Here is a 13,270-nt window from a genome sequence, read left to right as displayed (position 1 = left end):
CACACACACACACACACACACACACACACACACACACACACACACACACACACACACACTGCATAGTGCTGTGCAACAGACTGGTATTCCTGCCTCATGCCCAGTGTTCCTAGCACAGACTCTGGATCCATCATAATCCTGACCAGGATAAAGGATAATATAATCACCCCCACACCTCCACTGCTTGTACTGCATAAACCCATGGAGATACTGATCGAGAGCTTCAATTACTGATTTAAACATCAGAATGGGGTAACTCAATTGTGAACTCAGTGACTTCGACAGTGTCATGGTTGTTGGTGTGAGATGGGTTTGAATAGAGTATCTAATCTGACAGTTTCATGCACAACAATCTATATAATTTTCACAGAATGGTGAAAAAGACAAAATATATCCACTGAGGCCCAAATAGCTCAGAAGAGAATGGCCAGACTGCTTCAAGTTGCCAGGGAGACTACATAAACTCAAATAATGGCTCCTTACAACCATGTTGAGCTGAGAAGCATACAATGCTTAACATGAGAAGACCCTGGAAGAGAATGGCCAGACAGGTTTGCTGGGTTCCACTCATATTAGCCGAAACAAGAAATCCGAGGTGACAGTGGGGACAGGCTCACAAAAACTGAACCATTGAGGATTGCAAAAAGTCCAAACTGTGCTTTTGTAATCTTCACCTGCCCAATTATGGTGAGAATGTAACCTCAGATTCCTGGTCTTGGTTTACAGACATGAAACCCCTCAGACCAGTCTGTCCATTTTCCTTTGAGCTCTTGCAGAACTGCTGCTCACTGGATGGTTTTTATTTGTTTTTTAAATTGCTTTTGCACCGTTCTGTGCAAACTCTCGAGATTGTTGTATGTGAAAATCCCAGGAGATCAGCTGTTTCTGAAATACTCAAACCAACAACTATTATAGTTTGTATAGGTTGCCCTGTCAGAGATGGGACTACTTTTACAGAGGAAGGAATTTGGGGTTATATGTAATATACATTATATGTATGAGTTTGATTTTCTATTGTAAGTCAGTTTAAAGATGTTTTTCATTCTTTCTCAGTACAGGGAAACAATTCAAAATTATTGTTTGGGGTAATTATCTGCACTCTTCATATGCAAAAGATAGATGGTTGATATATACCGGTATATGCCTTCACTAACTGTACACTGTACTCCCTCTCTCTCACACACACACACACACAAACACACACACTGAGCAAATCAATCATAACATGCATTTCCTGGAGAGTTTTCAAGTTACTTTTTCCTGGAATCTCACAATATTCATATTTGTCAAACTGAGAGGAAATAAACTGAGGGGAATTCCGGTGTGAACCCCCTTAAAAAATCTACAGTGATGTGTAATTTATTAAAGTGAGACTGACGTGAATTTTCCTGTACAGTTAAAACACAAATGTAACTGAGTTTAATGATATAATATGAAACACCCAGCCTGAACTATGCCTGAAATATTTGATGTGTATTTGATCATTTGTCATGTATTTTGTGTATTTTTAATTGAATATTTTTGATTGATTAGGATTTTTATTTCATGCCTTACTGTGTAGATTTTCTTATTTATTACTTATTTTATTTATTGACTGTCTATAAATATTTTATGTAGAGTTTCTTTAGATTATATTGAATATAAGATGCAGAATATAAAATATAGTTTTGAATCGGTGTCAGTAATGGCATTGTGAGTCAAAACTCTAACCAAACTACAAACATGGATTACATGTTTGTAGTTCGGTTAGAGTTTCGACTCACACCGCCATTACTGACACCTATTACTACAACAGAAAAAGTTCACAGTGCCCCGTCTCCCTCTTATTAAGTTCAGCTGACTGTCGTTAACTGTTAATCAGCAGCACTACTTAAGCCTCTACGTCACACACCTTCAGTACGAAGTATCATTCTGTTTACCCAGTTATACCAAGCCTTTCTTGTCTGCCTGCCTCTAGTTTCCTGAACCTTTGGTATGTTTACCCGTTTAACTCTTTAGTCTGCTCTCTACTATTCTGTTTGCCGATCGACCGACCCCTGCATGCTTTCTGACTACAAGATTGCTTACTGATTTGAATGCACTTCCTGTTTGCATCCCTGCTCTCCCCTGCACTTACATCCGTGAGTGCCTGCTTTCTGACAATAGGCATTTAATTTACTGCATGAAACAGGTCCGGTAGGGTAATGAAACACTCACAAACACTACACAAGTCCTACCAAATGCTTATATTGCCACCACTTACATCTGTCTGTCTGTCTCACGCACACACACATCCAATCACAGCAACACAGACACAAAACTGAGTCATTTACTGCAATTAGTCACATTGGTCTGTGAGCTCATTGACTAATGTAGATGCATTTATTTAACCCTTATTAACTCTATAATTGTGTCTTTGTGTGTTTATGTGGGTTTTATTCCCCAGGAAACTCAGGAGCAGATTAATTATTAATACATATAATGTACACATGCGCACTCACAAAGAAGTTCTGCAAAAGCCACAGTGTACGCGTAAAATACTCACTGAACTAAGGAGAAAATCATGCACTGTTCCAGCAGCACCACACTACATTTAATATGTCTGGCTTTGACACACATCAGCACACAGAACACACTATCAATGATGCAGAAATGATGTAACTCTCCTTATGCTTCAGCAGCAGCTGCTAATGACTTACGAACAGCGATCATTTCTGCACAAGTCTTATCTACAAGCCCACAATGACATCAGAGCGAGGAGTCAGCCATCTTAGTCTGTTTATAATGTACAATTCTCACTCTGATGTAAGATCCTCATGTTAAATCATGAAAGGTCTGGAAACACTTAAAAGTCCTGAAGCCAAAAAGTCACAAAAAACAAACAAACAAAAATTCCACTGAAGTGGAAATGGGATAACAATTCTGTCAGTCCTGTGTGCTGTGGCCCGTGCACCTGAAGGCACACCCCGGGCTGCGTGCGCATGTCGAGCGGACTCTATCATGCGCACTGTTAACAACGTGCACCTGAACATAATTAAAGAGCTATATGTGCACCTATATAAGGACCATTCAGATGCACTATTGGTGCAAAGTATTATGCTATGTCAGTATGCATTACCAAACCTTGTTACCCGTGTTTGATTTCCTAGTTTCCTGACTCCTGTACCTGTTCCTCGTTCCCATTTTCTCCTTGTGTGTGATACCCTGTTTGTGCCTCGCCTGACCCTTTGCTTGTTTTACATTTTGGATTTTGCCTGCCAATTTGGACTGTTTGCCTGTGTGTGTTTGCACTTTCTTATAAAATTAACTCTGCACTTACATCCGTCTCCTACCTCGTATCAGACAGAATACTTCACCAAGAAATGGATGTAGTAGAAGTATTACAGTTTGCCATTCCCTGCATCTATCAGGTTCCCTTATCTCAACCCCTCACTTCATATTTCCGTCCGAGTTCTGACTGGAGTCCCCCACCACCCTACTATGAAATATATCATCCTAAGGGATTCAGTTTAGAGTGCAATCTGTTCTTTGAGGACCTTGAGGAGCCCAAATCTCCAGAACCTCTCTGGGTAAGCTTCATGCTAACTTTTATAGCTGGACGACCAATGGGTGGAGTACCTGATCCGAGTAGAACACCCGTGCCTGCGGAGCTCACAGAATTTCTTAGCCATGCTCCAGTTCTACTTTGAATCTTTGGAAAAGGAGGAATCCCATGATTTTTTTTTTGGGGGGGGTGTCATGCCGATGGCCGACACAGCAGCAGTGGAAGAAGCCATTGCTCCAGAGCTCCCTCTACTGGCTGACACAGTCGCAGTAGAGGAGGCTGTTGCTCTTGAGCTCCCTCCAGTGGCCGATGCAGAGACAGCAGAGGAGGCTGTTGTTCCAGAGCCCCTCCTAGAGGCTGCCTTTCTACAGCTGGTTTCTCAGCCAGAGCCAGCACCTGAATCAATGCCTGAACCAGATTCTGCATCAGAACCCATGCCTGAACCAGAGCCAGCTCCAGTGCCAATGTCAGAGCCAGTGCCAGCTCCAGCATCAGAGCCAATGCCAGCGTCTGTTCCAGTGCCAGAGCCAATGCCAGCTCCTGAACCAGTGCTAGTGCCAGAGTCAAAGTCAGCTCCAGTGCCAGCATCAGAGCTAGAGTCAGTGTCTGCCCTGGTGCCAGTGCCAGAGTCAGAGTCAGCACCAGTGTCTGTTCCAGAACCAGTGCCAGCACCAGAGTCAGAGTCAGTGCTGGTGCCTGTTCCAGAATCAGTGCCAGCTCCAGAGTCTGAGCCAATGCCAGAACCTGAGCCTGTTCCAGAACCTGTGTTAGAAGCCAACGGAGTGACCTCTGCCTCAGCTGGCCATGAAGGCGTCGTCGTCCTGCTGCTGCCCGGCCATGAAGATGTCATCATCCCTCCGCTGCCTGGCCATGAAGGCGTCGTCATCCAGCCGCCACCCGGCCATGAAGACGTCATTGTTGTCCTGCTACCTGGCCAGGACCATAGCAATGCACTGACAGAGCTCGAGCCACTGGCTGAATCCAGTTCAGAGTCGAAGTCAAGTCCAGAGTTCGAACTAGAGTCAAGTCCAGAGTCAAAGTCAAGTCCTGAGCTCAAACTTGCATCCAGTCCTGAATCCAAGTCAAGTCCAGGGTCCAAGTCAAGTCCAGAGTTGGAACTAGAATCAAGTCCAGAGTCCAAGTCAAGTCCTGGGTCTGAGTCATCTCCAAAGCTTGAGTCTGAGTCCATCCTGGAGCCCAAGTACAGCCTGAAGTCCAAGTTGGAGCTCACTTCCTGCTTTGAGCCCAAGCCATCCCCAGAGCTCAAGTCCAGTCCAAAGCCCAAGTCATTTCCTAAGCCTGAACCTGAGCCCCTACTGGAGCCTAGAAGGATGGAATTTTGCTCCTGGAGGGAGCTCTTTGGGGGGGGGGGGGTTCTATCAGTCCTGCACGCTGTGGCACGTGCACCTGAAGGCACACCATGGGCTGTGCATGCACCAAGTGGACTCTAGCATGCATGCCATTAATGACTTTCACCTGAACATAATTAAGGCTCTATATGTGCACCTATATAAGGACTGTTCAGATGCACTATTGGTGCGAAGTATTATGCTACGTCAGTATGCATTACCAAGCCTTGTTACCCATGTTTGAGGTCCTGGTTTCCTGATTCCTGTACCTATTCCTTGTTCCCGTTTTCTCATTGCATGTGTGATATCCTGTTTGCACCTCACCTGACCCTTTGCTTGTTTTATGTTTTGGATTTTGCCTGCCGATTTGGACTGTTTGCCTGTGTGTGTTTGCACTTTCTTATTAAAATTAACTCTGCACTTACATCTGCCTCCTACCTCGTACCTGACAAATACAGCATGAAAGCACAAGATCATGACTGTCCTCCGAACATGGCTTCACAATAAATGTGCTTCCTTGTCTCATCTCGTCTTGTCTTCGTCCGCTTATCTGGGGCCAGGTCGCGGAGGCAGCAGTCTGAGCATGGAAGCCCAAACTTCCCTTTTCTTCTTTGTTCTTAAATACATTTTTTTATTAAGCATGCTCTTAATGATCATAAAGAATTACAAACACACCTGTGTACTGGTATAATGCGTACTGTGTATGTAACAAGGTCAATAACGCCCCTTTCACATACAGAAAAGTAATAGATATTGTGTATTCCCAGCTGACTGTATTTAACAAGAGAGAGAAGAGGCCAAGAAGCCTTTATTTGTCACACATACACCCAAGCACAGGGCGGCATGGTGGTGTAGTGGTTAGCGCTGTCGCCTCACAGCAAGAAGGTCCAGGTTTGAGCCCCATGGCCGGTGAGGGCCTTTCTGTGTGGAGTTTGCATGTTCTTCCCGTGTCCATGTGGGTTTCCTCCGGGTGCTCCGGTTTCCCCCACAGTCCAAAGACATGCAGGTTAGGTTAACTGGTGACTCTAAATTGACCATAGGTGTGAGTGTGAATGGTTGTCTGTGTCTATGTGTCAGCCCTGTGATGACCTGGCGACTTGTCCAGGGTGTACCCCGCCTTTTGCCCGTAGTCAGCTGGGATAGGCTCCAACTTGCCTGCGACCCTGTAGAACAGGATAAAGTGGCTACAGATAATGAGATGAGATGAGACACCCAAGCACAGACTTAAACACACAATGAAATTTAACCCCTGCATTTAACCCATCTGAAGAAGTGAACACACACATGCGCACACAAAAATGAGCAATGAGAACACACACACACCCAGAGCAGTGGGCAGCTATGCTACAGCACCCAGGGAGCAGTTGTGGGTTAGGTGCCCTTGCTCAAGGGCACTTCAGCCCAACCTCAGGCCGTGGCTGCCCCATGTTAACCTAACCACATGTCTTTGAACTGAGGGGGAAACCAGAGCACCCTGAGGAAACCCATGCAGACATGAGAAGAACATGCAAACTCCACACAGAAAGGCCCCTGCCAGCCGCTGGGCTTGAACCCAGAACCTTCTTGTTGCAAGGCAACAGTGATAACCACTACACCACCATTTAACGGAATGCTATGGAACACGAGCCTCCACAAAACATTTAAAACATGCGAGACTGGATATGAGATATAATTCATGAGTCCACTGTTGTGAAAAGCCCAAGCTTAGATATTAGCTTGTTAGGAACACGGCATGAGTTGAGCTGTGTCACATCTGTGTTGAGAGAGTTCTCTTCCTGTTTCCAAACATTTGTTTTGTTCAAGCAAAAGCTATTTATAAATTTTTTTTTCTGATATCTGCCAATGTTTGTTTGTTTTCAATTCACTGATGGTTACTTTTGACAATAACAGCGCTGAAAACCTGAGTTCAGAGCAGCCTCCAAACATTGCTGCTCTGGACTACACTTCCCAAGAGCCACAGTACCCTCATCACGGAAATTCTAATCACATCACCTGCAGCCTATTACCCTGCAATCACCAACCCCATATGAGCTCAGCAGTCACAAGCATTTCTCGCAAAGTATTGTTTTGTGCCCTGTACCTGACTTTACCAAGCCTTCTGTTTAGCTTCTGACTTCCTGTTAACAACCTCTGTCCCTGATCTCATTCAATTTTGTCTTCTTGTTTGCTCTATGAAGCACTGTTCATTGATTGATCAACCCATGCCTGTTTCCTGACTACAATTTCTGACTCACGTTTTGGCTTTGTCTGCAGTTTGCATCGCACCCACTCTCCCCTGCAGTTGTATCCATAAATGCCTGCAATTTGACAGGATACTTCACCCTCATGGATGCAGCAGACAAAGTTCAGCAGACTGCAATCCATGTACAGGGGCATCTCTTAGGAGAGCACCAGAAGATGATTAGCGATCTAAACATCAGGATGTCACAACTCTCTGCTGTGGTGTCACAGGCCGTCCTCACAGGACCCTCATCACCTGCCAGTATGCCTCATAGCATTCCTCTGCCTGAAAAGTTCTCTGGGGAGGTTTCCAATTGCAAGGGAGTCCTCCTCCAATGTTCACTATATTTCTTCGCTCTCACTGGAGTCACAGACAAACACAAGATCTCCCAGTTTATCGGGCTTCTCACTGGTAAGGCTCTTCAGTGGGCAAGTGCTGTCTGGATGCATGGGGGCGAACACACTACATCCTATGACCATTTTCTGTAGTTGTTCATGAGAGTGTTTGATCATCAGCCTGAAGGTATAGAGGTTGGAGAGAGCCTGCTGACAATCCTACAGTTAGCAAGGAGCGTCCCTGAATATGCACTGGATTTCCACACCTTAGCCACTGTCAGTAGCTGGAATGAGCCAGCCTTGAAAGCTGCATTTTGACAAGGTCTGCTTCCAGAAGTATTCAGCGAGCTAGCACACCACGATGAACATCTCTCAGTGAATTCTCTCATTAATCTGGCCATCCACTTGGATCACCTTCTCCACAAATGACCCTCACTGCAACTACCTCCAACCTCCTCTCCCAGTATGAACTTTGGAACTCCCATGGAGATCTCCCGTATGCGACTGCTAAGGTCAGAAAAGGAGAGAAGAAGGGAGGGTCTCTGCTTCTACTGCGGAGAGACTGGTCATCAGATCTCTAAGTGCCCTACTCGGGCCTCCACAGGATCTTCAGCCAAGCAAGGATTCCAGCCCTGAGAGTCCAGAAACGTCTCACAGCTCACAATCTTTCCAAGTACCAGTGTTATTAAAGCTATCAAACTCGATCCATGTACTTTCTGCCTTCATAGACTCAGGGGCTGAGGGAAACTTCATAAACAGCACTATTATACAGAGGTATCAACTCTCCACCTACACCCTTCTGAGACCCATCAAACTGAAAGCTATTGACTGGGGCCCTATAGGGGAAGGACTGGTCTCAACTCAAACAACTCCCCTCAAGATTCAAGTAGGAGCCATCCACACAGAACAGATAACTCAACTCTCCTTGTCACCCCGACTTCAAATCATGACATCATCCTAGGATACCCAAAATATTCTCCAAACTTGACCTTCGCAGCACTTACAACTTGGTCAGGATACATGAGGGTGATGAGTGGAAGACTGCTTTTAGCATGATGGCAGGTCACTTTGAATATTTGGTCATGCGTTATGGCCTTTCTTGCATGCCCAGTGTCTTCCAGTGCCGCATCAATGATGGGACATGTTGGGGAGGTTCATAATCGCCTATATCAATGACATCCTGATCTACTCCTCAGATGAAAGCACCCATCATGAGTATGTCAGATCTGTCCTCTCTCACCTGCTCCAGCACCACCTATATGTTAAAGCTGAGAAATGTGAGTTTCCTGTCTGCCAGATCTCGTTCCTGGAATATATCATCAGCTCGGAGGCCGTGAGTATGGATCAAGCCAAGGTTGCTGCTGTAACATCTTGGCCCACTCCCACTTCCATCAAGGAGCTTCAATGCTTTCTGGAGTTTGCCAACTCCTACCACCACTTCATCTGCGGCTTCAGCTCTGTCATGGCTCCTCTCACTAGTCTTCTGAAGAAGGGACCCCATTGCCTCCACTGGAGTCTAGCAGCCAATCAGGCTTTCAGCAACCTGAAAGAAGCTTTCACCACAGCCCCTATAATTCAACACCCAGATCTTTCTAAATTGTTTGTCGTGGAGGTGGACACATCAGAAACTTGAGTCGGAGGGGTTCTATTGCAGCACCTTGGAGAATGACCTAAGTTACATCCCATCATCTCCTACTCAAAGAAACTCACACCCACTGAGTGAAACTATGATATCAGGAATCAAGAACTCTTGGCTGTCAAGCTGGCCCTGGAGGAGTGGAGGCACTGGCTGGAGGGTGCAGCACACCCATTCACGATCCTGACAGACCACATGAACCTGGAATATCTGAGTACAGCTAAACGATTAAACCCGCATCAGGACAGACATGCACTGTCTTCACCAGATTCCAGTTTACCATTTCCTATCGTCCAGGTTCCAGAAACATCAAAGCAGACACTCTCTCCAGAATTCCTACTTCCCCACCTCAACCATCAGAACCTACTACAATCTTTCCACCCGAATGTTTTCTGCAAGCTGTCACCTGGGACGTCGACAAAGAAATCAGACAAGCTCAATCCACAAGTCCACCAGAAAACTGCCCTCCCAGCCCTTTTGCATGTCCCACCTAGACTCAGAGGTAAACTGATCACCTGGGCACACTCTTCTCCTGTCACTGGACATCCCAGCAGCCAATGCACCTACCAGCTCCTTCAACACAAGTATTGGTGGGAAAACATGATATCTGATATTAACCACTATGTCTCGTCTTGCTCTGCCTGTGCCCAAGCCAAGATCCCCAGAGTTCCTCTGGCTGGTAAATTATGTCCTCTCTCAGTATCCCAGCAACCCTGGTCACACATCACCCTTGACTTTCTCACTGACCTCTCACAGTCTCAATGTTACACAGTCATCTTGGTTATAACTGACAGGTTCTCCAAAACCCTCAGACTCACCCCACTACCAGGTCTTCCTACGGCATTCAAAACCACCAAACAACTGTTTAACCATGTTTTCCATTATTATGGGATACCGGAGAACATCAGTGATTGAGGTCCCCAGTTCATTTCACAACTCTGATCAAGGTTCATGGACAGGCTGGGAGTATGTGTTAGCCTCACCTCCGGATATCATTCTCAGTCCAACAGGCAGGCAGAATGGGCAAATCAAGAAATGAGCTGATTTCTTCACATCTACTGCATGCGGAACCCGAAAGAGTGGGCACGTTTCCTTCCTTGGGCCGAGTATGCACAAAATTCTCTCAAACATTCTGCCACTCAGTTAACCCATTTCAGTGCGTACTCGGCTACCAACCCCCACTCCTCCCGTGGGACGACATTACCACACAGATTCCAGCCTTCGACACATGGTTCCAGAAAAGTCAACAAGTCGGGGAGGAGGTACACCAGAGGATGGAGGAGGTGAACATCAGGTATAAACACTATGCTGACAAGCACAGGAGCGCCACTCCAAAATATGCCCCAGGTGACAGAGTATGGATGTCCACAAAAAACCTCAGCGCTTCTAACTCTTGCAAGAAGTTACAGGCCAGGTTCATTGGCCCATTCAAGGTACTCCACAGAATCAGCAAGGGCTCATGTAGACTCAAGCTTCCTCCTCACAGCAGAATGGCACCCACCTTCCATGTATCATGCCTCAAACCAGATTTCTATGTTAGCTGCTTGAGAAATCCAAGGGCCCTAGCCTCAGACACACCCACCCAAGAAAAACCCTCCCCAGACATCAAAAGTGAGCCCATTACCAAGTGAACAAGATCCTCAACTCTCGCCACAGACAGGGGCACCTCGAGTACTTGGTTGACTGGGAAGGTTATGGCCCAGAGGAACCCAGTTGGGTCAGTTCCAAGGACAGCTTAGACCCACTCCTCACTTAAGAATTCCACAGCCAGCATCCTGAAAAGCCTGCACCAAGAAGGAGAGGTCGACTGAGGAAAGAGGTTGCCCCCAGATGGCGCTCCTCGGGAGGGGTGTGTGTGTGTGTGTGTGTGTGTTCTGTCAATAACAGCACTGAAAACTTGAGTTTGGAGCAGCCTCCAAACATGGCCGCACCAGACTACACTTCCCAAGAGCCACAGCCCCCCCCGTCACCGGAATTCTAATCACTTCACCTGTAGCCTATTACTTCGCAATCCCCAACCCCATATAAGCTCAGCAGTCACAAGCACTTCTCGCAAAGTATCGTTTTGTGTCCCATACCTGACTTTACCAAGCCTTCTATTTATCTTCTTATTTACTGTTAACGACCTCTGTTCCTGATCTCATTCAACTTCATCTTCTTGTCTGCCCTACACTGTGCTGTTTGCTGATCAATTGACCCACCCCTGTTTCCTGACTATAATTTCTGACTCACATTTTGGCTTTGTCTGCAGTTTGTGTTGCACCCGCTCTCCCCTGCAATTGCATCTGTAAATGCCTGTGATCTGACAACTTTATACTGAGGCAGTATGAGTAGTTCTGTTGCAATATCATTACATCATAATTTACTTCACTGCCAGCAATGTCACAACATTTAAATCTAATGGCTCCTATTCAAACTGGAACCGTAGCAAAATATTACTGTAAATGTCACTAGGTTGCCAGGGGATAGATTAATGTTTCGTCTTTGCCATTTTGCTCCCATTCCCACACAACACCATTACTGCATAATAACAAAAAAAATATACAGTTTTCAATGTGAGTGTGAATGGGGCATAAATCTACTGGCATTAACTATTTTGTTCCAAATTAAATAAATTAATCACGATACACTGTTTAAATCTAAGACCTACCCAATTTTAGCTGCTTGAGAAATCCTCTTTTGAAACTGAATGATATTCAAATATCCTGCTTACACACTTTGAATATTTTTTACATTTGTTGTGCTGTCATATTTCATTCAAACTGTAACATGTACTTTTAACACATCTGAATTAATGCTGTCTCTTAACAATGAGCATTTGATAGTGATTCTGTCAGATCCATGTCTTCATATTTTACTGTCAGTACTGTTGTCAATAAATATATACCAACAATAATGAGGGAAACTTAGACATCTGGATCATTTGTTATCAGTAGACACTTTAGAAGAGTATTATGAAAACCTTTTGATTCTCTAATATACATGTGTGATAGTATCTGTATTTACTCTGTAAGTCTAGACAAAATGTAATGAACAAGCGTTACCTTTGGCAAGCGCTCTGGGTCTCCAGGATGCCGAGGGATGACCTTCTGTAGCCGCTGGAAACCATAATCAATGGTGGGCTCATTTAAAGCTGAAAAACACACATCATTAATTCTACAACATTATTCTATAGATGACTGGTTCCACCATTAAATGGCTAATTGCTGCTTTAGCGTTAAATGTTATTACAGATATTTTTTTCAGTGGTCCACTCAAAAAAGTAACTGCCAGGATATACAAGTTGCAAGTCAAAAATCAATAAATCAAAGTCCTTCATAAAATTATAACATGAGGAAATGAAGGAAAATTACACTCCAGCAAAATCACTGCAGGTTTGACACCACAGAAAGTGCCATTGAAATATACTGTACAACTGTTTTAATGGAAGCCATTGCATTTTCCTATGATTACCTGCATTTATTCTACTTGAATGTGTAAAGACAGGTACAAAATTGCATTCTTGGGATTTGATGCATTGGGATGGTGCATTTGGTACAGCAATTACTGTGTATGAAGTCTTTATCTTGTCAGAAACATGAAAGTGCATCAGTCATCTAAAAGAACATGAAGACTGGGAGAAAATTTTACAAGCTATCTCACAAAAGTTGGTTCATTAACAGAAAGAAAATGGAGATGAAAAAAAAAAAAACTATGGCTGCATTTATGGCAGTGCTTTGTTTTCAAAAGGCTACTGTTTGAAAGCAGTTTTCAGGCCAAACTGCAAATAGAGATAATGTGTTCTAGACAATGAAGTGTTCCATGTTTTGAGAAATGTCTTTGTCAGTAAGAAACTGTAGGCACTCAACATGCTGATCTAGTATCAGTGTTTGGTTGTTCTATACTTTTTTAAATCATTATGTTATCCAATGCTAAGACTGACCTAGGAACTCGGACCATGAACTCTTTCATTTATAGTCTATACATGGTTTTAAAATAGCAATTTTCCCCCACCACTTCATGAAGCAGGACTTTTAAAATGCAGAAGAAAAGAGGAAGAGAAAACCAAAATGTGGTTTGGATGGTGTGAGACTGAGAGAGTGTTAGGGGTTGATGGCTCATAGAGAGAAAGTGGAGTTGGGTGCTTTCCTGTCAGTTGGAGCAGATGGTCACAGTTCAGTCAATTCTAATAAAGTTATTATGACGTTAATATGTCATCCAATATGA

At 44.5% G+C, this 13,270-nt stretch overlaps 1 protein-coding gene across 3 annotated transcripts in view; it reads right to left on the bottom strand.

Moving 5' to 3' along the window:
• ebf1b (EBF transcription factor 1b) overlaps positions 1 to 13,270 on the bottom strand; it is a 295,483-nt gene that overhangs the window by 52,499 nt on the left and 229,714 nt on the right. For all 3 annotated transcript variants that reach the window (XM_060935874.1, XM_060935876.1, XM_060935875.1), the window contains exon 11: positions 12,109 to 12,197. In XM_060935874.1, coding sequence (XP_060791857.1) covers positions 12,109 to 12,197 — 89 coding nt within the window. The remainder of the gene's footprint in view (positions 1 to 12,108; positions 12,198 to 13,270) is intronic.

The sequence above is a fragment of the Neoarius graeffei genome, chromosome 12 (genome assembly GCF_027579695.1).
Source record: "Neoarius graeffei isolate fNeoGra1 chromosome 12, fNeoGra1.pri, whole genome shotgun sequence".
In the NCBI taxonomy this organism is placed as follows: Eukaryota; Metazoa; Chordata; class Actinopteri; order Siluriformes; family Ariidae; genus Neoarius; species Neoarius graeffei.
The sequence above is the reverse complement of the archived record's forward strand: the minus strand, read 5'-3'. Positions and strand labels throughout refer to the sequence as shown.